This window comes from Leptonychotes weddellii, chromosome 5 (assembly GCF_054177405.1).
Source record: "Leptonychotes weddellii isolate Sample4059 chromosome 5, ASM5417740v2, whole genome shotgun sequence".
Taxonomy (NCBI): domain Eukaryota; kingdom Metazoa; phylum Chordata; class Mammalia; order Carnivora; family Phocidae; genus Leptonychotes; species Leptonychotes weddellii.
In genome coordinates this window covers 145,341,209-145,368,241 of record NC_138373.1, presented here as the reverse complement: position 1 = coordinate 145,368,241, position 27,033 = coordinate 145,341,209, and the positions used below count along the sequence as shown (strand labels likewise).

At 49.0% G+C, this 27,033-nt stretch overlaps 1 protein-coding gene and 1 long non-coding RNA gene across 4 annotated transcripts in view; both read left to right on the top strand.

Moving 5' to 3' along the window:
* NUAK1 (NUAK family kinase 1) overlaps positions 1 to 27,033 on the top strand; it is a 71,590-nt gene that overhangs the window by 7,963 nt on the left and 36,594 nt on the right. For 2 of the 3 annotated variants that reach the window (XM_081822339.1, XM_081822341.1), the window contains one exon: positions 25,734 to 25,854. In XM_081822339.1, coding sequence (XP_081678465.1) covers positions 25,734 to 25,854 — 121 coding nt within the window. Of the gene's footprint in view, positions 1 to 25,733; positions 25,855 to 27,033 lie in introns of those variants that run through there. The other variant, XM_081822340.1, reaches the window with a different exon arrangement.
* LOC145721895 (uncharacterized) lies at positions 274 to 17,192 on the top strand. Its single transcript, XR_014145901.1, has 2 exons — positions 274 to 9,273; positions 9,536 to 17,192. It is a non-coding gene; the product is annotated as an uncharacterized LOC145721895 (long non-coding RNA).

Here is a 27,033-nt window from a genome sequence, read left to right as displayed (position 1 = left end):
CTCATCTGGGGCTTATACTAGTTCTTACTTTTCAGACTGTTGAGAAGATTCAATAAGATGATGTGATGTAGGGGCGCCTGGGTGGCTCAGTTGGTTAGGCGACTGCCTTCGGCTCGGGTCATGATCCTGGAGTCCCGGGATCGGGTCCCGCATCGGGCTCCCTGCTCGGCGGGGAGTCTGCTTCTCCCTCTGACCCTCCTCCCTCTCATGCTCTCTGTCTCTCATTCTCTCTGTCTCAAATAAATAAATAAAATCTTTAAAAAAAAAAAAAAGATGATATGATGTAGCTGAGCCTTTAGCCCAGTGCCTGACACACAGTAGATGTGTATTAAGTGCATCTGGGGCTGTGGTTAGTCTAAAAGGTACATCTGTCTGAAATAGAAAACGGCTTCCCTCGAGGTGGATGAATTTGAAAAGGTCCCCTTCCTGGCCCAAAGCAGCCCCCAGATGGGTGGCCCTGGGAGAACGGGTTGCCATTCACTTGTTTTTCCATGGGGCACCCTGTGTGTATATGATCCCCACATCCCTACCTGGCAGCACTTGCTGGTGGTTTTCCTCATTCTTCTTATTATCCACCACTCCTCCCTGCTCTGTGGCTGAGTAGTAATATTCAGACACAACATACTAAAAACACGTAATAAAGACTCAACGTATGTAGGAGGTTGGCATGCCTCCTTTTCCTTTTAATCTAGCGGTAAACCAGATGTACTGAATGAGTGCTTCCTAAGTGCTCAGGACTGTTGGCCATTTCGGAGAACATGACAAGTCCTGCACCGAGATACTGAGACTTCAGTTGGGGCATGTGAGTCATACATCTGGAATAATCTGGGAACAATACAAGGTAGTATCTAAATGAGGTGTAGGGGAAGAAATCATGGCTGTAGGACAAGCGGACTTGGGTTCAAATTCATCCCTGCTACTTGGCAGCTAGATGACCCTGGGCAAGCTACATGTTTTCTCTGAGCTTCTGTTTTCTCACTTAGAAAGGGCAGCTTTCAGCATCCTACCAAGTGGGATTGCCATGAGAAGTAGAATTTGGAAACTTCCAACACAGAGCCTGGTGCCTAGCAGGCTTTAGGAAACCAGGACTGGTATTATTATTTATTCTGGTGAGAAGTACCAGCATGGAGTATAGAGTAGCTGGTGGTCTTTTTATCCTAGATCGTGGCTCTCCCTGCTTAAAACCCTGCCATGGGTTGTGTGGGGACTAAATTAGGAATTTGCCACATCCTTCAAGGCTCCTACCAGTGTCCAAACTCCCACTTCTTCATTCCTCTGTCTTGGCCCTTTGTTCATTTCCTTCAGAACATGTAAACTATGCAGCTTCGATGATTTGTCTGTGTATACCTTCCCCTTCCTCCTCCGTTAGAAGGAAACAGGGGTGCCGTCTTACTCCTTACTGCTCTCTGGCCTGTGGCCTGGTGCTCTGCCTACAGTAGCTGCTCAGTAAGAATGAATGAAGGAAGGAAGGAAGGAATGAATGAATGAATGAATGAGAAGTGCAGCAGCAATCCTGAGAGGGGGAGCTCTGTGACCCTGGCAGGCAGCAGGAAAGGCCCCCTGGGTCCCCACCCTCTTCCCTTTCTGAGTCACCCCCCTCCTCACCACTGTGTGGAGAGGTGTGGAGAGCCCACTTTTTTTTTTTTTTTTAAAGATTTTATTTATTTATTTTAGAGACAGAGCACAAGAGGGGGGAGCGGGAGAGGGAGAAGCAGACTCCCTGCTGAGCAGAGAGCCTGATGCGGGACTCGATCCTGGGACTCCAGGATCATGACCTGAGCCGAAGGCAGTCGCCTAACCAACTGAGCCACCCGGGCGCCCCGAGAGCCCACTTTTTAAAAAAAAATTTTTTTAAAGATTTTATCTATTTATTTGAGAGAAAGCATGAGCAGGAGGGAGAGGGGGAGAGAGAATCTGAAGCAGACTCCGTGCTGAGCATAGAGCCCAACGCAGGGCTCAATTCCACGATCTCGAGATCATGACCTGAGCCGAACCAAGACAAGAGTCGGATGCTTAACCGACTGAACCACTCAGGCGCCCCAAGAGCTCAGCACTGTTAGCTGCAGCTCTGCACCCCTACCAGAGAGGAGGAGGGGGAGGAGGAGGGAGCCCATTTCCCACCCTGGGAGGCTGCTCCCACACTCTCACATCTTCCCAGGAGACCCCAGCCCCTCATCTGAGAAGCCTGGTGATCAGCTCTGCAGAGTAGGCAAGCTTTAGATGCAAAGTACGTTTGCAAGGTTTTCAAAACATTTTCTCCCTGGGTTGTAAATCAGGTACTTTAAGAATTGTAAACCGGCTGGAGTGGAGAGTTAATGTATGTCTGGAAAAAACACCATTATGATTTGCCTTTTAAACTCAAGAAAAGAATTCCACATCGCTTGCTTTCATGAGAGATACTGAGACAGCATGAGGTTTCTGGGCGAAGGGCTAGGAGGTAGCTGTGGCAGGTTCCCCCTTCCCTGGGAGGGGAAGGGAATGGCAGTCAAGTGGCTCAGGGCCTGAGGGCAATTTCCCAGGGAAATAGAAGGAGTTGCTTCTTTGTCTTAGTATGTCCTAAAGACCCCATCCCCTCCCATCCCCTCTGCTTGTGTCAAGCTCTCCTATTCCTGTAGCTCCAAAGCCACAAGGACAGCTGATTGCTGCAGGTTTGGGAGTCCTTGCTGGCTCTTGCCGTTTCATTAAGAATTGGGCTCCGCTCAGGGATGATTCGCAGGGATGCTCTTGTGTTTTCTCCAGGATGGTGGAAGGAAAGTGGATGATCCCATCTGTGGCTCTGGAAGGGAGCGTGAGGGTGGGTTCTGAGCATGGTCTCTGAGCCAGGCTCCCTGGGTTTGAGAGCCCGCTTGAACCTCCTGTGCAACCTTGAGATGGTCAGCCCGACTCAGTTTCTTCATCTGTGAAATGGGAGTGGCCGTGAGGATAAATGCGCTGTGTGTCACTTAGAAACGTGTGTGGTCCACAGCAAATGCTCCTTACGTGTTATTCTTGGAAGAAACCCTCCTGGAAAAGGCCGGACAGCCCGTTGGCTGTGCCCGCGCCTTGGGCAGCCTGGGTGCTGTGCATCACGTGCGGTAGGTACCCCAGTGTTGAACCTCCTTTCCTCACCTGTAAATCGAGGGGCTGAGACAGACTGGTCTCCAGGCTCACAGAAAGAGAATCCTGGGATTCACTGAATGAAATTGGTGAAATGTAGATTTCATTTCCTGTTGCTTGGTTTTTGGCAGAAGGAGCCTTGTTGCGGGGGAAGGGAAGTATCTTTATTTCTCAAAACTCTTTTCAGATGGTCTGGTGCAGGCTTTGACAAGTGTAAGGAGAGTCTCCCCATGTGGAGTGTCAGCCTGCAGTGGGGAGGCCTTCTTACTTCCCAGCTCCTGGTCTTGTCGGATGCACACGCACCCCCTTCAGCCCAAGGCAGGCGGTGCTTTGTTAAGCACGTCTGTGAGGTGGGTTCTGCGCTAGATTCTGCGTGAGATAGAAAATTCTCACTTTCCAAGAATGTATCCGTTTTCTCATGTGTAAAATGGGACGGTAATAGTAGGACGTGCCTCCTAGGTGGGCCTGTGGATCCAGGAATGGTGGTGAGAGCAGTGTCTGACATGTAGCCAGTCCTCGATAAATGTGAGCTGTGATTCTTCGGGGTTTGGAGGAGGGCAAGTTCATGTTCTGTGGGTTTGCTTAGAGGGATCTTTGCTTATCCCTAAGATACCTAGCGCTTAGTAGAGCTTTCCATGGGGTCCTGGTGAAGCCAGAGCCCAGGCTGGCTCTGCTCTTGGTCGTGCCTGTGGCTCTCCCTGAAGACCACATTTTTTTCTCCCCGTGGCTTTAGCAGTGGTGGGGGCATTTGGCATCCCGGGAGGGCTCAGCTCCTTCAGCCTGGTGACAGGTGGGGTGGTGGCAAGACTTGAGGGTTGAGGAAAAGACTAAGGAGGGTCTCTTCCCAGGGCAAGAGATATTTTTGGCAGCTTCACTTAAAAGGAAGACTTGACTCATGCATTTACTACTATTTTATCCTTAAAGAGGGAATCAGTTGATCAATCGATCAAACTCCTTTTTAGGGAGCACTTTATTTTTGCCAGGCCTCGGGGTAAGGGCGTCACCTACATCACGTGATGATGTCCTTGTCGTGCTTAGACCCGTTCTAAGGGAGAGATGCTACAGCTATTCCCACCTCCCTGCAGAGGGGACTGAGGCCCAGGGCCACTCTCTTTGTCACTTGGAGAAGATGGCAGGAATGAAACTCAAGTCTGTCTCAGCTCTCAGCTATGAGTCTAGACAGCTTCCCAAGAAGGAGTAGAAATATCTGCTGTCATTTTTTTTTTTTTCTTGTGGCAAGTGTTCCTTCTGCCTCTCCCACGTAGCATTTAAAAATATTTATTCAGATAGTTGGTGAACTCCTCCTGTGTGCCCGGCACTGCGCTGGGCACAGGGGAGAAAATAAAGAGCAAGATACAACCTCTGCCCCAAGGCGACTCAACCACCTCTTGGTTCTAGAACTTGCGGCTACCCCTGGTCATTTCAGATCCCGATTTTTGTGGCCCACACTTACCCGTCTTAGCTGGTCCATTTAAGGAGACCGATTCCCTGGTGTGTGTCTGTGAGTGTGTGTGTGTGTGTGTGTGTGTTGCTTTAATCTCTCAGAATTTCATCCCTTGGCCTCAAGTACATCCCTCATGCAGCCAGCCTTGACTTTCTCAGAGTCAATTAAAAAAGATGCCCACAAACTTTGAGAAACTCTCAGTGGTCCCAGATGCCATGTAATTACCTTGTAATGGTTCTTAATAGATTTCAAAGTGAACTTTTCCTTCAACTAGCAGAAGGAGTGGGAGGGAAGAGGATAAGCCTCCATTGATCGGGTGAGCTCCGGGCCCAGCACGTGAATGTGTTTGGATGGAAAGGCAGGGTAGGGATGTGCTCACTCTAGGGAGAGAACCCTACCTTGCATCCTTCCTCATGGTCAAATGATAGGTTTTCCAGGCAGAATCAAATGTGACGTTCAGGGAGGGAACTGGTGTGTGAATGGGTGTGCATGCAGCTGGTAGCAGAAATCCTGGAGAGGAGAGGAATTAAGTGGAAATCTCCCCTGAGTCTTGTGCACCTCCTTGAGTGTGTAGGAGGCTCCAGAGCAGATGGAGGGTCCTTTCCCTAACAGTGTTAATAGCAGGAAACATTTATTGAGTGACCGGTGTATGCCAGGTGCTGTTCTGAGTACTTGACATGCCTTCTCTCCCATTCTTCTGTATCATTAGGATGTTCATTTTGCAGATGAGGAAGAGGAGTCTTAGAAAGGTCAATGACTTTGCTCAAAGTCTCAGAGCTGGGATTTAGGACTGGGCTGTCTGACATCAGGGTCATGGTCATAACCACTGGGTTCCCTAGCCTTTCATGGGTCTGGGACCTTGGAAGCTTCTGCAGCCCTCCTGCTTTGACTTTTTATCTGCATGCTGGATGGTAGACACTGGTTGAATCCAGACTTAAAGCTCAGAGAAGTTGTCTCCAAGCTTGTGAAAATGGTAATTGGAGGAACTCTGTCCCATAATCTCAGTTATTCTGTGTCTTACTCATCTGTGTCCTCCCAGTGCCTAGTTCAGGGCCTGGCCCACAATACGAATGCCATCAATACTTGCCGAATGGCTGTGGGGCATCATGAGTCTGGGGCTGGTGTCAGGAGACTTGGGGTCAGTCCCCTCACTGCCACAACTTGAGCTGCACGAGCTGGGGCAAGATCCATCCCTTCGATAGCTTTGCCTAACTCATCTGTAAGATGAGAGCTCTGGGACCGATTTTGGTGTCAGGCTTCATTATTCACTCAACAAGTGTTTGTTGAGGGCCGGCTGTGTGTCAGACACTGCTCTGCTCTGGGTGAAAGGGGAGAGTGACAGTCAGACGACGGGGTTCCTGCTCTCCCAGAGCCCCCTTTCCCGCCTCTTCCAGAGTCTGCCCTTGGCGAGTCTTCACGCCCTGTCCCCACGTACCTCTGAAGTGGCAGTCACCGAATCCTCCCTTGTTCGTCTTCTTTCACTAGAATGCATGCTCCCACTCCCCGGGGCAGGGATTTTCATCACTTTGGCTTGCTGATGTAACCCAAGTGCCTAGTCCAGTGCCTGGTGAATCAGTGTTGGCGACACGCATGCCCGAATGAATGATTCGGCTATCCCCCTTGCTCATGAAATCTCTGGATGTGAACGTTCTGGGGCTAAAGCCCAAGAAGAAAATGAAGGAGCAAAAGTCCCCTTTTTCCAGGAAAAACACCATCTTTACAAAAGCGAGCGATTGGGAAGGAAGGTTTATTATCTCCGCTAGCTGCGGGATGAGGGAGTCAGGCAGGATTCCTCTGATTTGTCATCTGGTGATGCTTTTTTGCAAACCCCAGAGAAAACAAAACAAGAGCAAAAACTCTCCCCTTCCTCCCATCGCCCTCCTCCCCCACCCGCCCCCTACCCACCCCGCGTGCCTTCTTTATTTCAAGCAGAAAAAGCACTTGCTTCTTAAAACAGCTCATGAAGGAAAAAATCATAACAAATATCTTCCATTTCTCTGGTGGCGGCACAGCCTGAATTCCTTTCAGCCCCACAATGAGTTCTAATTTTATGAAATGTTTGGATTAGCCACCAATTTTCCGGTGGAATTTAGGAGGCTTGTATTTGTACTTAGGCTTGAAGCGGGGAAATCTCATAAAATCCGTGCAGTGTCTTGGGCCCAGTGGGACGTTCTAGCCGAGGACAGAATGACTGACCATCCACAGAGCGGTGGGGCCGAAAGAGATCTCTCTGGCAGCTGTGGGCAGGCTTTGTGGGTGGCAGTGTGTTCCCGAACCACAGTCTCTGGGGCTTGGCCGGGCTGCATACCTCTTCCAACTGATCATGGGCTATAAAAATTCCAGCCCAAGTACAATGCCTTGTACCTGACCTTGTTCTTTCAATTCTCGGAGCCAGAGAACATTAGGCATCTGGTAATTGGGTGAGAGGCATTTGATAACACACGGTGCTCTAAGCACTCCCCACTCCCTCCCAACCCCTGTAGCACATAATGCCCGTGTTATCATTTCCCGTTTCCATTTCTTCTTCTGCCTCTAGACCTGCACTGTCTAATAAGGACACGGGTGGCTGTTAAAATTAATTACAATTAGAATGAAAACTTCAGTTCCTTGGTTGCACTAGCCACATTTTAAGTGCCTGTAGCTAGCGCCTCCCTACCATTGGACGGTGCTGAAAAGGTCTTTTCCATCATCACAGAAATTCTGAAGAGCAGAGTTGCTCTAGATGCTGAGTTTAATGAGAGTAGCGTGCCGCCCTTTACTTTGCTTTATTAGCTCCGTACTCGGCACTTGTCACTCTCTGTAAACAGCAACCCCATTCATCATCTTTTCTGTATCTTGTGTCTAGAACACTGCCTGGCATGTTGTAAGCACCCAGTAAAGATGTTTAGATGAATGAATGAAGTCTGATTCAGCATTGGTTTGTATGGGCCTTACACATAGTGGGCCTTCAAAAAACTGAACGAACACTTGGAGAGTTATAACCATTGCGTGGATTCACCTGGTATTTGTTGAGCACCTGCTGTGTGTCAGGCATTGTGTGAGGCTCCGGGGGATACAGACCTGGATCCTCTAGCTCAGCCAATCCAGTGGTTCTTAAATTTGAGGGGACTTGCGACTCTGCCGGGTGTGCCTGTCAAAATGCACCATCTTTGGCATCTTCCCCAGAGAGTCTGATCCAGCTGGGCTGGGGTGGGACTTAGGGAGATTTGGGAATCTGCAGCATTTTAACCAAGCAACTCAAGTGAATGGGATGGGGTTGGTCCATGGTCTGCACTTTGGAAAACGCAGCTCTGGGGTGCCTGGGTGGCGCGGTAGGTTAAGCTGACTCAGGTCGTGATCTCAGGGTCATGAGATCGAGCCCTGTGTCGGGCTCTGCACTTGGCGGGGAGTCTGCTTAAGATTCTCTCTTCCTCTCCCTCTGTCCTTCCCTCCCCCCCGGCCAAATAAATCTTTTTTTTAAAAAAAAAGAAAAACTCAGCTGGACAATGGGAAGCTAGTTGCTGTATTCACCTGGGAATACAGCACCCCACTTTCTTCAGTCTCTACCTTCTCTTGTGATAACCAGAAGGCTCTCAGATCTTGGAGTTCTCTTAGTGGGCCTGAAACGTGAGATCTCTTTGCCTGATATCCTCCCGTGGAGTCGTAATAATAGCAAACAGTTGCACAGCAGTGATTATACCTGGCTATAGCCCACGCGTGTTAAATCACTGACCTAAATTCATCCTCATGGTAACCTTAACAAGTGCACACCATGATTATCCCCGTTTTACAGTGGATAGACTGAGGCACAGAAAATTAAGTCACTTGCCCACATCTGCAGGTGTAGGTGGGATTCAAACCCTGAAATGTGGTGACGCTGCTGTTCACGGTCACTGGGCTTTGAGCAGCTGCTCCCTGTGCGTGTTGGATGGACCTTCCTATCCTTTTCTGCCAGTTGCTTGGAATCAAAGTTCAGGTGCGTTTATGCAAATGCCTGTTTAGGGGATTAACACGGGTGGGCATTATGAGCTCTGTTGATCTACATGTGTCCATACCTGGCCTTAAGGAGCAGCAGTAACTCATCCATTTGGCAGACGTTCCCTTGGGCCCACTATGTGCCAGCTCTGTACAGGGCTGCCAGGTGGAAGAGACTTGCACTTGGCCTACTGGGGGAGATGGGGGTGAGGCAGGGGCTTTCTGAGAAAGCGTCTCACCCCGGATAGGTTTTCTTCTGGACGGGAAAAGCAACGCCGATCTTAGAAACTAGGCTTTCCCTCAGCTTGCTGCTTGTGACTCTCGATTTTTTTTACATAGTTTCACTATAGAATATGCCCATTTCACCTAGTAGGGGTGCATGCATGTGTGTGTGTGTGTGCGTGTGTGGATTTTTTATGTGTGGTGGGGATCCAGCATAAGGAAAGATGGGCCTTTCTCCCCCACCTTTTTTTTTTTTTTAAAGATTCCACCCATTCATTTATTTGAGAGAGTGAGAGAGAGAGAGCACATGAGAGGGGGGAAGTTCACAGGGAGAAGCAGACTCCCCGCCGAGCAGGGAGCCCGATGTGGGACTCTATCCAGGGACTCCAGGATCATGACCTGAGCCGAAGGCAGTCGCTCAACCAACTGAGCCACCCAGGCGCCCCTCCCCCACCCTTTTTAAAACCACTTAGCAATTCAGGAAACCCCTTAGGATTGGGAGCGGCCCGGAATTCCTGACCCACTTGCAAGAGCCTTGAAAGGAGAGAAAGGTTGGGGCGCCTGGGTGGCTCAGTCGTTAAGCGTCTGCCTTCGGCTCAGGTCATGATCCCGGGGTCCTGGGATCAAGCCCCGCATCGGGCTCCCTGCTCGGTGGGACGCCTGCTTCTCCCTCTCCCACTCCCCCTGCTTGTGTTCCCTCTCTCGCGGTGTCTCTCTGTCAAATAAATAAATAAAATCTTTAAAAAAAAAAAGAAAGGAGAGAAAGGTTGACAGTTACAGGGTGCACGTGTGTGCCTTCTGCAAGGCACACCAAAGGAGGCCGCTGACACGTATCCTCTCATTTCACAGCAGCTTTGTGATGGGGTGACTGTTAACTACCACTTTGCAGTTAAATAACTTGATGCTGGAAAAGAGTAGCTGATCTGCCCAAGGGATCAAGGCCGCACCTGCGCTTGCTCTGGTCCGTCCGACCCCGCTGAGGGCAATTCCCGCTACACCACTGGTTCTCCGTCCCGGCTGAGCATTAGAATAACCTTTTAAAAGCTCTCTGGGGATGGCGCCCGGGCACCAACATTTTTAAACAGTCCCCTAGGTCACTGGCTGGCGCATGCTGACTGCAGAGGTCCGACGTCTGCACTCCCGAAGATGTCTCCATCAATGCCTGGCCAAGTGGGACGTTACCCACAGGAAGGCAAGTCCTCCCCCAACTCCCAGCCTTGCCCCCTGGTATGCTTTTTTTCTCCGGGGAGGACGGGTGTGTCCAAAGCCATCCCCCTGGACCTGGGCCGGGACCTTTTGCTCCTATTGCATCAGAAGCTGCCCGTAAATGCGGCAGCTGGCTTGTTTTCTTTCTAGGCCCCAGTTGTAGCGACCTTTGTGTGTCTGTTTATTTCAGCAAAATAATCCCATCCTGCAAAATCAATTCCCTGGGGGCTACAGAAGTATATTTGGAGGGACTTCTTTTAGTGGGGTGACCTGAAATGTCCTCTCGAAAGTGGCCCCAGCTGCTCCCCTTCTCCCATCCCCTTCTCACTGTGCCCTCTGACACTGTCCTCTCGACCTCTCAAGATTTTGAAGGCCTCATTGGAGTCCCCTTCTTACTTACATATATTGCATAGGGGCTCTCTGTTAACTATAATCGTAAAAGCATTTTGGAGCACTTAGTGTTGTTGGGACCCCTCCCGGGTATTTTCTGTGTGTTATCTTACTGCATTTTGCATTTTCTTGGCAGTAAGAGAGTAAAGAAAAGTCTGAAATCTGGGGCTTTTTATCCTTAGGGTGGAAGGGCTTACAATCGTGTCACGATTTGCTGGCCTTGTTGGAAGAGGAGGAGTTCCATGGACTGTAGAGGCCGCCATACTGGGGCAGTTGACTTGCCTGGGATGATGGTGGGTAATTGGCTGATTGAACAAGAAGGCTGTAGGGAAAGCAGAGAGTAGCAGGTGCAACCCCTAGTCTTCAACCTGCCATGAGCCTCAGTCAAAGAAATGGAGAGTACCGGTTAATCTGATGTGCCTGGTAAGTGGACATAGAAGTTATCACAGAGAGCTCCAAGTGTATTTTTCCAGGTAATTGGAGCTTACCCATTTAAGAGCCAATTTTTTAAAAAAATTATAGCCATTTATTATGGAAGTCTTTTTCAAGTGTACGTACACTTTCTTTCCTTCTTAAAACAAAGTACTTGAACGTTAGACCTCTTCTTGATGTCTTTGGGGGAACTTCTCCCAACTGGTCCTCAGAACTTTATTTTGGGGTTCTCGTGTCTGTTATTTATAGTTTGTCGGCCTTCTCCCTCATCAACTTTCATTCCTGTCTGTGACCTTTTTAGAGGATAGCGCCTGCCCAATACTGAAAACTCACAAGACACGGACGTTAAAGATGGAAGGTAAAAATTAGTTGTCCTGTCTTGGTTCTGTCCTGTCTTGGCTCCCTCTGACGGCTTTCTCCTTCCATTTTTCCACTTCCCCAAAGATTTGCTGTGACCAAGCTTATTATAAATATTAGTAGGAAAATTGTGGGTTGCTGTCTGCAGGGGCTCAGTGCATGGATTCAATGACATTTCTTGGGTGGCTTTCCTAAGGGTTCATTTCCTTTCCTCTTATAATCTTCACAGCTGAACGGGCCCTGACCGTGAATCTCATGAACTTCTGTTTTTCATGTGACAGGATGAGCCATTGTGGGGGGAGCAAGGCTGGCCAAGGTCACTCAGGGAGAACATTTTCCATTTCACCGTCTCTTACCTGTGTTTCGGAGTGTGGGTTAGGGGGTCAGTGGCGTTGGAACTAAAGGAGATACTGCCATATTTGAATAACTAAAACCGGGAAAAACTCACCTTTACCTCAAGGTTGCTCAAATGACTGATTTTTTTAAACTTCTTTCCTGCGGGAGTAAGAAGCAGAATGTGGCCTCTTGTTCAGCATGCCAGACCCACTCTCTGTTGGAACATCAGTCTTAGATTAATTCGGAGATGGACTCAGAAACACACTTGAAAGCAACTTGCATTATTAGCCATACATAGCTTACATTTTATGACCTGCTTAAAGATGCAGGGAGCATAAATCTTGGGGAAGACTGTCTTATTTACTTGTTCGTCTTTTCTGCAGATGGGATGCTTGCATCAGAGCCGGGCTGGCTTCAGATGTCTGATCCAGGACATTTTAGCTGAACTGTATGAGTCCATTAAACAAATGTAAGGGTTTTTGGGAAAGAAGGGCTGTGTCTCAAACCAAATGTTTTACATAGAGAACATCTGGGGAATATCGGTATTTGTGTGTACAGTACATGAGAAAGCAGCTTGGTGGGGCTCAGCTCGGATGTTTCTGGCCTGCGGTTGCTGGGATTGACAATTTTGTTGTAAGGGAACGGTTCTTATGAAATGTTGCCATCAAGGCAGTGCTTGATCCAGGAAGCGGTGTCCTTGTTTAGCCGCACACCCAAATTGTTCTGATTAGCTCCCCGGCCGGATCGTCCACGAAATTTGAACAGTCTGATATCTGAGCTAGTTTCCCCCCAGGCCTAACCTCCCGAGAAAGGAAGCATCCCAGTGCCAGGACTCAGGGTGTTTCTTCCTTACCCTGCGCTTCTGTGGATTTGATGAAAGTGTGGGAACAGGTGTGGCCCAGCAGAGGCAGCATTGGCCACAAAATCTAAGTACCCATTTGACACTTGGGTGTGGCCTTCATGACCTGTGACTTGGGGAGTCCCCTTTTCTTCACTCTCTGTTTTCCTCTCCTGCAAAACGAGGAGCCCGTCTCAGGGGCTGGTGGGGAGAGTACAGTGAAGTGGGACGGCATTGTATGCATAGTGCATGGGGGTCATTTACGCACCGTGGTCTTGCATCCCTGGGCTTGTGATCTTCCCCACAAGGACAGAAGTGACATGGACTGGAGTGGAATCCGGGATATCATCTGGGTAGGTTGTCTGACTTTAGCAACTTGTAGGTACTGGGCCAGGTTGGTGGTAGTGAGTGGATGGGTATTCTCATTCTTAGAAAAGTTAAGACAATATTCATCATGTCTGATTACATTCAACTCAACAACTATTTATTGAATGTCTGCTATGGTGCCAGACTCTTTCCTAGATATTGAGGACACAGGGATAAACAAGACAGTTAGGGTTCCTGTCCTGTAGGCTCTGCTTGCTATGCTTGGTATTGACCGTGAATGACCCTCCCTTTGGTTGGATTATATGTTGACTGTGATTTAGGTCAATTGGACAAGGACCAGGGTATTACTGTGCTCAGGCCGGATACCAGAATACCACACACCGAGTGGTTTAAATAACAGAAATTACTTTCCTCCCAGGTCTGGAGGCTAGAAGTTCAAGATTAGGGTGCTGGCAGGGTTGGTTTCTGGTGAGGCCTGTCTTCCTAGCCTGTAGACCACCACCTTCTCACTGTGTCCTCACGTGCCCTATCATGGGTGTGTGCATGCTCCTGGTGTCTTTTCATCTTCTTATAAGGACACCGGTCCTGTTGGATCAGGCCCCCACTCTTATGGCCTCATTTACCCTTAATTACCTCCTTAAAGGCTCTGCCTTAAAATATAGTCACATTGGGGGTTAGGGCCTCAACATATGAATTTGGGGGGACACACAATTCAGTCTACAACAACTGGTAAATACAGATGTGAACATTATTTGGCAGAGAATATGGTTAGACTTTCTCCACTTTTCTGCAAGATAGGTCAAAATAATCCTTATTGAACCCCCAACCAGCCAGAAAAAAAAAAAGGCAAAACTCCACAACAATTTAATATGGCTTTATTGTGGTGCGAGAGGAAATTATTGTAAAAATTACATCTGGATGGTCCCTGAAGATTGGCATTTTGACATGTACCAGTCAAGTGAGACATGGCCCAATTCATGAAGGAGGTGACTGAGTGTAGGTGTGCAGTATGTGTGAGCAAAGGGGACAGTGGAGATGTGTCCTTTTAAGGGATGGAAAAATGAATGAGCAAAGTGAGACTCAATTTTGGTCTTATTTAGGAGTGTGAGTGAGACACAGAGGTAGAAATGGTGGGGGGTGATGCATGGAAGGACTTCTCAGGAGGCCCCATCTCTGCACACCTACATCAGTTCGCCTGTGATCTCACAAAAAGACACTTTGCTGGGAAGGGTCTTACAGTCCTAGAAAAAGCATCATCTTGGCCAATCTCTAGGCCCATGTGTTTGCCTATTGGCTTGAGGAGGGTGAAGTATCTTGATTGGTAGTGTCCTTGTCTGTGCCAAAGCCTGTGTATCTTCTGGTCCAGTCCTCCATCCCACCTGCTCCCAGGAGCCCGCTCTGACTTCTCTAGCCCCAAGCACAGCAGGTTCTCTCTTCCCACGCTGACCCATTGATGTCTCCCGGTAGAAGTTAGGGGTCTTGGTTGCTAGTGACAGAAATGGACTCTGTGACTCATTAAGGAGAAGATGAATTTGGAAGGTCTGGTGTATCCCAGAGGCCCAGGCTGGGGAAAAGACAAAACCCAAGGAAGCCCCAAGGAACTAGTTCTTTTCAGAGATTGTTGTTGGGATGAATGGCCTAGCTATTTTCAGACCACTCAAAACTCAATTCTGGGGGGAGAGAATCTTCTTAGCCAGATCCTAGGATCATGGGTCCACTTGTTGGCATTGGGAGGGTGCTTTATCTTGACTGACTGTCTCTTTAAAACTGCACGTACTGGGATCCCCAGAGCAAAGTCAGGGTGTTTCTATCAGTAGAAGGGTGAATAAGTGCAGGGCAGGGAGGAGCCCCCATGTCCACTGCCCTTTCCAGTAGGATTGTAAGCCACTTGAAGGGAATGTCTGGATCATGTTCGGCAGGGCCTAGATCCGTGCCTTATCCAGAGCAGATTTGCCCAAATTGCTTGCTGGAGAATTGACTCATGATTGCATCATTTTTAAGGACATACCTCTCAGAACCCGATTTATTCGTTGTGTGCCCTAAGGCAAGTTACATCACCTGTCTCAGACTCAGTTTGTATTCATTGAGAAGCAGAAATAATAATCTTTCTGCGAGAATTTAACGAGTGAAAGGTTGAGCAACATGATGGTGCCCAGTGCCTGGCACATAGTCAGGGCTTGATAGTCTGTAATTATTAGGATTACTGTTAGCTGTTGTTGTGAATTATCTCCCAGCCCTTCTGGAGTGGATCCTGTTATTATCTCCATTTTATTTATTTATTAGCCTATAAATAATGGAAACTTATTTTTTACAGTTTCAAACGGTGGAAGTCCAAGATCAGGCACCCAGAGGTTCTGTGTCTGGAGACGGCCCCCTTCCTGGTTCATAGATGACCACCTTCTCTCATGTCCTCACTTGGCAGAAGGTGCAAGGGAACTCTCTGGGGTCTCTTTCCTAGGGGCACTAATCCCATTCATGAGGGCTCCACCCTCAGGACCTGATCAACCCCTCTAGGTCCCATTTCTAAACACCATCATATCATCTCCATTTGAGAGATGAGCAAGGTCAGGCTCAGTGATTTCAGGACAAGTAGGGATTCAACACTTGAGAGATGAGTAAGTAAAAGAAGACTCAGTGGCAGGTGGCTCTGCACTGATAAGATGTCCTGCTTTACTTTTTTTTTTTTTTAAGGGTCCTTCCCCCCCAGCTTTATTGAGATATGATTGGCATATAATGTATGTAAGTTTAGGGTGTATGGTTCGATGATCTGATACACAGATATATTGCAAAATGATTACCCCTGTTAGGTTAGTTAACACCTTCATCCGCTCACCTAATCATCAGTGTGTGTGTGTGTGTGTGTGTGTGTGTGCGCGCGCGCATGTGTGGTGATAACATTTAAGATCTACTCTCTTAACAACCTTCAAGTACCTAAGACGGTGTTGTTAACTGTAGTCACTGTGCTGCACGTGAGATCCCCAGACCTTATCCAGCTTAGAGCTGGAAGATTGTGCCCTCTGACCAACATGTCCTATTTCCCCCACCCCGTGGCCCTGGCACCCACCAGTGTACTCTCTACCTCTATGAGGTTGGCTGTGTTAGATTCCACATGTAAGTGAGATCATACAGGGTTTGCCTTTCCCTGTCTGATTTATTTCACTTAGCAAAATGTTAAGGGTCCTTTTTAATACTTGGAGTCCCTTTGAGCCACAGCTTTTTGGCATCGAATATGCCAGGCACCTGCGAGGCACTGGAGATACAGTGAGTACAACAGAAATGGTCTCTGTGTGAATGGCGACCGAGGTTGGGAAGCGGACCTGTACGTGCATTATGGGGGCCCCATCGCGGGGGATGATACGGAGGAGCTCGTCAGCTGAAGACATTAGTGGCAGATGATTGGGTGTGGAGGGGTCCCGGCGGAGAAATGACGAGCACGAATGTCCAGGAGCACCTCATTCTCTGCCCGGGCTGTTCTTTGGGGTCCCTGTAAGAGCCACAGACCCCTACCCCGGTCTCCCTGAGGGTACGAACTGAGTGGTGGGTGCTGGATGAAGCTCACACAGCTAACCTGCTGGGGACTGAGCATATGCTCCTTGGGGGTCCAACGGACATCACCTGGGGCTGTGCTTGCATAGCTGGAGGCCCTACTGTGACAAGCTTCTCCAGCAGGTTTGTAGGGGCTAATTAGTGGGCTGATAAGCATGGGTGGGGAGGAGGTTTGCAGCGGGGCTCTGGAGCAGGGCCCAGCCTGCTAACCCTCTGGGTAATGGACAGTGAGAGCTTCCAGGGGACAGATTACAGCCTGACAGTTGTTCCTTACCTGTCCGGCGTGTCTTCTCACACTCTCATTGCGACGAATCAGCTTTCCGAACGAGAGTTTTGTCGGGATAAAAATAACATCTGAAGAGTCTTCCCTTTCACTTATTTATAAAATCATCCGCAGTTAAAATACGCAATATAATTTAAAGCCATGCTTTTTTTTTTTTTTTTGCATGTTCTATATATTTTACCATCTTAAGAAATTAAAAACCTTTTTTTTTCTTTGTTCTGTTCACCTGGATCAGCTAAATTCAGTCGACTAATTTTTTTTTCCTCCTTTGGAAAACTAATTTTGGTTCTTAGGTCTTTTGCGTCCCTTGTTCATTGTTCCCAAGGTCAGTGATTTCGGTAGCAGCCCGAAGTTAATATTTAAAAGCAGTGTTTTCAGCGGATTAAGAAATAATGGAATAAAAACCTCCCAAGTATGCCTACTCGTGTGTGATATCAAATCAGCCTTCAGAAATTGGAACAATTTCTGGACTGAACTGAAGACCGTGTCTCGGGCATGTCTGAGGGAAGGCAGCCCCCTGGCATGAGAGGGAGGTGCCGTGCTGTGAAAAGGGTCATAATTTGCCGGCACGCTTCGGAGTTATCTGTCACTCCCCATCTCAGCTTGTTCGTAATTCGGCAGTCCGGAGGCCTGGCGGCGCTGGGGCCTGCCTCCCAGGTGCATGGTAAATCTTTGGGTGGCAGTTTTAGTCCTGCTGTTAGCTGTGGCTTGGAAGTTGGCGAGCACTCCTTGCCCTGAGTATTAATCCCAGACTGGGGCTCCAATGCTGCTCTTAACTCTGTGAACCCGGGCCTGTGCTTTAACCTCCCTGGGATTCAGTTTTCTCACCTGTAAAATGAGGGGGTTGGCATGGAACATCCTGAGGTCCTTGCAGCTGTAACATCTGCTGATTATTACACCTGGTGCCATATGCCTCCGTGCCTTCTCCACCCTCCGTGCTGTACACAATCTGCTAAGACCCCCCACCCCCGTCAACCTCATGGGGTTGGCACTGTTGGCATCCTCATCTGCAGAGGAGGGAACTGAGCTTCTGGCATGTGCTGGTCTGAGTACCTCTGTGCAGGGGCGCCTGGCCAAGTAGCTGTGACTGAGGACAAGGCCAAGGTGCTGATGTGGTTTCCCAGCCGTTCTGGCCTGGGCTCTGCTGGGCTTGGAGGTTGATAAATAAAAGTTGCACAACCCTATGCTTATCCAAGCCGGGTTATGAACAGCGTCAGAGCGATCAGATGCTACCAGGCGAGGCTGTCCAGCATGGCCCTCTGGCCCGGCCCTTCCTCTCCCTCCCCGGGACAGTTGGAACCTGGAAGAAAAGCAGCTTGCACTTTAGAGTTCTGAGTTGGGGCTGCATTTGGCTTTCGGAAATGTGGAAGTCCAAAAATAAACAGCTGCTTGGCCACTCGGGTTCCAGCTAAACAGCCTTGTGAATTCAGTCCCTCTGTGGCCCTGCTGTTGTCTGGGTCCCATCTCTTGTGCTTCTAGCAGCCTTTGCTTGCAGCGGGCCCTGGGGTCATTCATTAGGGCAGAGCCTGGAAAGACTTCTGGAGGATCCTGGTGAGAGGAGGCTCCTCGCAGCCCCAGCCAGATCCTCTGTCACAGAGCAGGCCGAACAGGAGGCGCCAGGGCTCACTTCCTCTCTCTTCCTTTGGAGACATTTACGTTTCCAGGTGTGGGAACCCCAGGTTGTGTGCAGAGCATGTGTGCACCCCATTACCAGCCAGCTTCTGGGGCCTTCGAGCATCCACAGGTCCACGCTGAGCAAACTGTCCCCAGGGAGCAGACCTCCCATTTGCCAGGGTTAAATTAATTCGGGTCACAGAGTCCCCTCAGGGAAGCAGCTTGTTTTTATGTTGCCTCTATATGGATGGACAGTTCATTAATTTTCATTAATCATCTCATGTTTAATATGACTGTGCAGCCTTTAAGTTTGGAATAAGAAGTGCCATCATGGCCGTGTTTACTCTGACGGTTCTCAAACGTCAGAGTGCAGCAGAGTCACCTGGGAAGCTTGTAAGAAATGCTGCTGCTGGAATTCAGTAGATGGGGTGGGGGGGCGGAAGCTGCATTTTGACAGTCGGCCCCCCCAACCCCTGGATCTGATGCAGGTGGTGTGCTCAGCACTCTTTGAGGGAGGAACTGCTCTCCCAGAGAATCAGATCCCATGCTCTCATCTGGCTCGTTGCTTGCTCTTGGCATCGCCACCATTGTGAACTTTCCACGGGCGTTTTTTTTTTCTTTTTTCCTTTTTCTGCCGCTCCTTTGATTCCTCTCTGGTCTGCTGTGGCCACTGTCTGGTGTTTGCAAACCCCTGGTGGTACAGGGAGTGTAAATGTGCCCACAGTTTCTGAGCTGTGACTTCCACTTCCCTTGTGGCATCACCCCATGCAGTAATGACATGCTTAGCCCAGGCCTTTAAGAGGAGGTGTGGCGAGGAAGGGAAGCCTATGGCTGTAGATAAAGGCGTCCCGGCCTCTCTGAGGTCCTCTTGAGCAGGCCCATCAGATAAAAATCGAATTCGCTATTCAAATTCTGGAAATAGAACACATTTTTTTTCAAAAGATTTATTTATTTATTTTAGAGAGAGAGGGAGAGAGAGAGAGTACAGGCAGGGAGAAGGGCAGGGGTGGGGGAGAGGGGGAGAGAGACTCTCAAGCAGACTTCCCGCGGGTTCCGAGCCTGACGCAGGGCTTGATCTCACGACTCTGAGATCATGACCTGAGTTGAAACCAAGAGTCGGACGCTTGACCGGCTGAGCCACCCAGGTGCCCCTGGAAATAGAACACATTTTTCACGGCGGGGGAAAAATCAGCCTCATCTGAGGCCACATCATCTCTGATGGGGAGCTTTGGGAAATCGAGGCTGGAGAATCAACTTAAGAGGATTCTATTTTCAGAACCTTTTATAAGGTTCAAGGGCTGCTGGTGGTGCACGGTGGATGCTGTTCTTTGAAGAAAAAGCTCTTTCTTCCACATGCCGCACTTCCTGGCGTCGGGGTGCATCTCCTCAGCGCCTGTTGATACAACTCTTGGCTCCTAATCTGCTTCTGTCTGAAAAAACATCCATGTAATGACATGAATCAACAGGCCGGAGAGGAAGAGGCCCATGGGCCCCGTGGAGGAGTTGGCTTGGGTCCCTGTGGGGTCGGTTGCATCATGGCAACTTGCTCGAGTGTTGTCCTGAGTTGGCCAGGCTCCTCACAAAGAGCTGGAGGTCATTTAATTAATTAGGGGCTTTGGCTGCAGGATGGCCTCCTGGGTCGCACCACCGCGGTGATGGCCATGCACAGCCTTTCTGTGTGGCCAGTGTGAAACCGTGCCTTGCCCCGAACTCTGACCATCAACCAGACACGAGCAGGGACCCTTACACTGGCCTCCAACTTGATTTGGCTGCTCACCTCCGCTGCAAGTGGCCTCCAGGCCCCTGGGTGAGAAAAGATCCCCGAGCCGCTCTGACTCAGTGCCCGGCAGCTCCCGGGAAACGTGGCCGGGGGTGAGATCACACCTTGTGAATGGCAGGGAAGCTGCCAGCTCCCATTGCCCAGATTAGAATGCAAACTTGTTCCTACTAAGTGATGCTAATGCCGTGTTTATGGCTGTGTTTCTTCCCTGCTACTCAGACCCCAAATGCTGCCTCCTGGCTGCCTCACAGTTGACCCTATAAAACCTCATCTGCTTGGAGGGGGCCCATCACACCGAGTTTTGGAGACTCTCTCAGATCCGGGGAGAGAGTCTGTCACCTGCCATGTTTGCTGTCCATGCCGGCTTTACCCAGAGCCTCTAGAATCAGCAGCCTCAGTGGAAGCCTTAGCTCTTTCTTTCACAAGCTGTGTGAGTTTGGGCAGTATTTGTCTCTTCTGTACCTCAGTTTCCTCCCCTGTAAAATGGGCTTGTAGTAAATGAGATAAGGCCCCCTGACACACAGTTCACACTTAAGAAATGCTAGTTACTGCCACTGAGAAGAATACTGCCACTGATTTTAAAATACGGATATGTCAGGGCCAAGGACAGAGCACTGAGATCTTGCCACTCATAAGCATGGTCCCTGGACCTGCATCACTGTCATCACCTGGGAGCTTGCTAGAAGTGCAGAATCCCAGGCCCCCTGTTAGACCTTTGGACTCAGAATCTACATTTTAACAAGGTGTCCATGACCCCTGTTTGAGAGACACAGTTCTAGGACACTCCCTGCAGGCTGACAGGTGGCAGTGAGTGAGCATCCATGGGAGGTGGCTCAGGAGGGAAGGGGGCTGTGATGCTCTTGCTTAGAGGCTGGCAAACATACCACCTGTCCAGAACTTCCCCTACTCCCCAGAGCAGGCCAGGAGGACGGCTGGCTGCCCTACTCTCTGCAGGCAGGCAGGCTAGGTATGAATTTTAACCTGCTCTTGCCTCAGTACAAATGTGGGGATGGGGAGGATGGGTGTGGGGCGTGGGGAGGGGAGAGGCCTATAAGATTATTTGCTGGGGCTCATCACCCCTAAAACATGGTCCAGGACCCCGTTACTGCCAGGCCTCATCTATTGTCACCACCATTCAGTAAACACCTACTGTGTGCCAGGTACTTTCCTCACATTATTCCCACTCCTTACAACAGCCCCAAGGAAGGGGGCTTCCTAGCCCCCCTTTACAGGTGAGGAAACAGATCTGTGATGCTCTGATGACCTCACCTGAGGTCAGCTAGCCAGCAAAAGCCTGAGCTTTCGCAGTACCCTGCTGCCTCCCAGAACCTGCCCGGCCACCCAGCTCTTAACATCGGTGGCAGCCACTGTGGCCAAGGACGCCCAGCAGGCTGCAGAACAGGTGGTTTGTGGTGATTATTCCAAAAAGGAAAAAGCGTGTGGAGAGAAGAGGAGGCGGGGCCTGCTCAGGTTCCCGAGGGCTGGGGGCTGGCTGGGATGAGTGCGCCTCTTAAAGAGGCAGGCGCGCCGCAGGGCAGAATTCACAGGTCCCCGGCCACACCTGCTGCTGCAGACGGTTTAGACATTAAACCATAGGGTGGCCTTATACAAAGGCAGACCCTTTTATAAGGCACACAGTGCTGTCTAGACTTGGGAACATTTATGAAAGGGGCTGTACTGTGCGTGAGTTCCCGTCACTTTGCAGGCGGAGTGACATCTCTTTGGCTCCTGCAGCAACAAATTGGATTTTTTTTTTTTTTTGGAGGGTGTATGATTTCAGACATTTGGTAAGCTCTTCCTGCTGGGCCCTTCTTTCCTTACTTCTGTCTTTCTTTGTCAATGTGGGTGAGGACTGAGGAAAACTGGAGAGGAGGTTTTTTCCAGAATGCCCACACCTCTGTGTGCCTCTTCGGTAGCCTTTGGCCGTGAGGAAAATTTCGTAATTATCTGTGCAATTTTTGCCACTCCCCGCCCTCCCCCCAGCCTTGAGGGCTGGGACAGAATCTTGTTGGTTCCCTTGTGGGTCGTGCCAGCACTGTGCTTGGTACCTGGAAGGTGCTCCAAAGAAAGAAGTGAACGAACAGTCCAAATCCAGAGGCTGAAGTGGGTATCTTGAGACAGACTTTTGATTCGAGTGGGAGTATCTTATTCCCCTGTTCACCTAAATCCTCACAGGGTACCTCCTTGATGGGTGAGGAAACTGGAGCACAGAAAGGTTATGCAACCTGCCCAAGGTCACACAGCAGCTAGTGAGTGGTTTCAGCCAGGACTCAGCCATGCCCCTGACCGTTAGGCAACCCTGCGTCCCTGCGTGCTGGCCCAGTTCCTCCCCTGGACTTCATGAAGCAGGCACTACCTTACGTTACAGGAGCTACGTTTATAGATCTCTGTCTCCTTTTATAAACGACTCTTTCTAAAAATTTTTTAATTAACATAAAATGTATTATTTATTTCAGGGGTACAGGTCTGTGATTCATCAGTCTTACACAATTCACAGTGCTCACCATAGCACATACCCTCCGCAGTGTCCATCACCCAGCCACCCCATCCCTCCCACCCCCCTCCATTCCAGCAACCCTGAGTTTGTTTCCTGAGATTAAGAGTCTCTTATGGTTTGTCTCCCTCTCTGGTTTCATCTTGTTTCATTTTTCCCTCCCTTTCCCTATGGTGGCTCCATAGCGCAATGGATAGCGCATTGGACTTCTATAAATGACTCTTTAAAAACATGACAACCATTCTTAGCTTTCTGGGTCCTACAGAAGCAGGCCACAAACTGGATTTGGTCACGGGCTGAATATGCAGCAAACAAAGAAGCAAGAGAATTTCAGATGGTGCGATAGGTCCCAAAGAAGATAAAGTGGGGGCAAGTGTGGCGAGAGGGGTCAGGGAGGGCTGTCCTAGGGCATCCTGGGGCTGACGCCTGAATGAGGAGGTAAAGATGGGCGGTGTGAAGAGCACTTCGCACCAGGTCTGCACCATATGTGAAGTGCTCCACGCCCAGCTGCTGTTACTACTGTGGGGTTGCTGTGTCCGTGGTTTGCCATTAACGGGCCCTGCAACCTTGGGTGAGGCAGCTCCCTGCTCTTGGGAGTTGAACTGAGAGTCTCCCCCGGCCTTGACAGTTGCATGGTTCTAAGTGATTTCTAGCATTTGTCTCCGACTGACTTCCCTCCAACCCTTTGAGAGAGGGGGCAGAATGAGCCCTCTTTTCCATTTTCAATAGAAGATTCATTGCAGGAAGAGGAAAGCTTTTGTGGAGGGGCAACCGCCATGGTTATTAACATTTATGGAGCCCCTTCAGTTTCCTCAGTGCTGAGTGGGGTTTTATTAGAATGTGAGCGCTTTCCTTTTCATAGTGGGCTGAAAGCATCCCCCTGGCAAACATACTTCACTGTTGGGGGGAACTGACAACTGGGCTTATTTTCTTACCCGGCAGAATGTCACCACCCTCCCCTGACCCTGGAAGGGGAAAGAATTTATGCCTCTTGTCATTTGACAATAGGGCCTCCTTGAGGCCAAGTTCAGCCTGCTGCTTAATCAAAGGGGTGGTTTCTCCCCTGGCCCATCTTTAGTTCCTGGAGGAATGCAGGAGTTGGTCCAACAGCCACCCACATCCTCCACGGCCTGTGTGTGTTCACTGTCTGCTTCCTCCCAGAGCAAGCGCTCAAGATCACAGTCCCAGCTCAGACAAAATAAAGCCTTCCAGTCATATCTTTACATTTGACGTAAGCACGGGGAGACTTTTCTTGCTGCATACGGAATGGGGCTGTCGGGAGGGCCTGGGGTGGCTTTGAGCCTGGCACCCTGGTGAAAAGGGGCCTTGAAGCTGGAAGCTCATTCATCTCTGGGCAGCCTCCTTTTATGCAGCCTCGGGGTCTGCCCCCAGTCTAAGGGAGGATGGTGCCGGCCCCTGGGTTTGCAGCCCAGCGTCCCGTGTTTCCGGTCTGCTTTGTCCATTCCTCGGTTCCCCTTGCAGGTAGGATGCCAAAGAAGAACGAAGCAGCTTCCCAGCGTGCCTGTCTCGGTGGTGGTGTCTGTCTAGGGTGTCCTTCCTTTTTTGCTCCGGTTCCACCATCACATCTCTGGTCTGGGTTCTCATAACCTAACGGCAGACATCACCCCTGCCCCCCGCCCCTTCCCTTTCTGTCTACCTAGCACCTGCCCACCTGCCCACACTAAGGCTTTTCTCTGGCCTGCCACGTGCCAACACGGAGTTAAGCACTGGAGATAAAGCAGTGAATTAGATCCCCACTAGTATAGAGCCAAGTGACGACACAAGTACTCATTTCATTACAGCTGGGGAGGGTTCTGCAGAGGAGAAAAATGGGGACCTGCCTGTCCATTTCCCCCATTTGCTAGGAGGTCAGCAAGTAGCAAAACAACAATAATTATAATGACAGTAATAATAACAATAATGATAGCTGCCCAATTCTTACTGAGTTAGAGATGGACCAGTTGTATTTTTAGAAATGTTTCCATGGGGGCGCCTGGGTGGCTCAGTCGGTTAAGCGACTGCCTTCGGCTCAGGTCATGATCCTGGAGTCCCGGGATCGAGTCCCGCATCGGGCTCCCTGCTCGGCAGGGAGTCTGCTTCTCCCTCTGACCCTCCCCCCCCTTCTCATGTTCTCTCTATCTCATTCTCTCTCTCAAATAAATAAATAAAATCTTAAAAAAAAAAAAAAAGAAATGTTTCCATGTATCGTGCTTGGTGGGGACCTGGTGTAAGCCAGAAGATGCTAATGCTCACAGGTGGGAGTGCGTTCCTGCTGAGGCTGACAGGGCTTCACCCTGTCTTAATCCAGGTGTGGGGATGGCCTGCTGGGAACAAGGAGCACTTCATGCCTTTGTGATCCAGAGGGATGGGCTAAGTGCCTTTCATCTAGGAGAGGGTGGTCCAGGTGAGAGCTGACATCACAGGGGGACCACTTTGGAGGGGACTAAGCAGGCTTTTGGAGATGGCAGCACATTGGTTGGCAGGCTTCCTTGTTACCCATGGACACCTTCCCCCTCCAAAGTACTTTTTGCCTCCCTTAGAGCCAGGGTGGATTAAATTACGAAGCAACTTGTTTATGAGCAAAGATGAGTCCATTGGCAAACACGTTTTTCCTTATTAGATTCCCATTGTCATTTAATGCTTTTTTATTTATGTGTTTCTTTTGAGGAACTGCTCTGTGCGTTGGCCCTGGCAGCTCACTACAGTTTGCATTTACAGACATTGGCACGGGAATCGACTGGGGCTGGGCAGGGAGTCTGGCTGTCACTCCCTTTGTTTTGTCCTGATTTTTCTATAGCAGAGCCTTTTTGTCTTGTCACGTGTATCAAAGGTCCTTGGGCAAGAGGAAGGATGAAGGAAGGATTTGGCCGCTGAGCAATTGCACAAACACAGCACAGGCTGGAGTCTTGAAAACCATACGTTTGAGCAGAACTGGCCTCGAGAAGCCCCATGCAGTAAAGCTTTTTCTAGTCTTTGCTGCGGCAACTGCCCGGTGGAGCTGAGTGATACTGATTTCACCCATCCATATTTAATCATCCAGACCCTGTAAACCGAGCTCTCCTTTTTCCTTTTTTCAAAGGATCAGGATCCCTGGAGCAAATGGATCTGGCCACATGAAGCAGCCTCTGCTTTATGGAAAACAAAAACAAAAACAAAAAACCCTCTAATAAACAAAAAAAAAAGCCAACCCAGCATCCCAAACCCTAGGCTGTTGGAACCTGATGTTTTCTGTTGTTAGGAGAAGGGTGTTTTTGCTATAAATGAAAGACATGACAGGGGGTATTTCAAAGCTTTGTTTTGGTTATTGTCGGTTCTGCCAACAAGTAACATCTGTATTTATTTTCCAAACTCCCCCAATGGCTGATTTGCATCTGTTTAGTTCTCTGGGTAACATTTCATTTCCTGACTTTATAGGTTGCTATAAAATCCATTCGTAAGGACAAAATTAAGGATGAACAAGACATGGTTCACATCAGACGAGAGATTGAGATCATGTCATCCCTCAACCATCCTCATATCATCAGTATTTATGAAGGTCAGTGATTTTTTTTTTTTTTTCACCCGTGTACCAGTTACCATTTCTCATACCATGAATGGGGCCTGCCAAGATTTTTAGGTAATTGCCCTTCTGGTCAGAAGCCAGGTATTTTTCCTCATGATGCAAAAATAGCTAGGTGTTATCTCTTACTTGGTTACCTTGAATGCGACCAGACACACGTAGCACAGCTCACTTTGGTCGTAAAATAGCTCTGGCTGGTGCTGCCTTCTGCCTTCTTGCCAGTTCTTGGCGGTTGCTAAGCAACCCGACTTATTAAAAGCCGGTAGGGGAGACAGCCACGGTTTCCAAAAAATGGCAGTTTGCTGGGTGATCAGGGTCACGGTGGATCCATTGTCAATGTCGTTCCCCAACGCAGATGCCCCAGTGGTGGAGTCATGAGTTACTCCAAGTGGAGGCTCTTTGAGTTGGGAATTATCTTCGAGCAGGTCCCGGAAGTACCAAGAAAGAAGAGGGATCTCTCGGTGGAGCAGATGCTTCACCGATGGAATCCAAGTTGTAGTCGGTGTTTGTAGGAGAGTGGGGCCGGGAGAAAGTTACAAAAATGCTCGTGCTTCAACTTGTTACTCCTTCCTGGGAAGAAATGGCGAGTATAAACTTCCTATAGCCTATCTCTCTTTTTTTTTTAAATCTGTAAAAAACATTACTCAAGCAATATGTATTTGTGGCAGAAATGATTGAGATACACAATTTAAAATTTCAAAATAATTTCAGTTCTAACCCCCCATTTGATAAATAGCACTCTAGCTATATTTATATTTTTATCTATCTCTCTATATCTATATGATTTTTATCCAAAGTTAGAGCATACTGTTTATACTGTTTTTTGACTTAATTTTTTTTTCATGTTTTATATCCTGTACCCTTTCCTAGGGCAATAGATATTCCCTGTAAGGACATTTTAAAAGGCTTTATAGAGTATTCCATTTATGGATGTACCATAATTTATTGGATCTAATTTCTTTTATTAAACATTTAAGTTGTTTCAAATTTCTGGTGGTTATAAGCAGGGCTTTTGTGACCCTCCTTGTAATCATTTTTATATTCATTTCTGATAATTATTATTTTTTGTCTTATGAAAATTTTTCTAGGCTTGGACGTAATTACTGAGTCAGAGTGTTTCTCCAGAATATTTTTAAATAAATGGTTGAGTCAGAA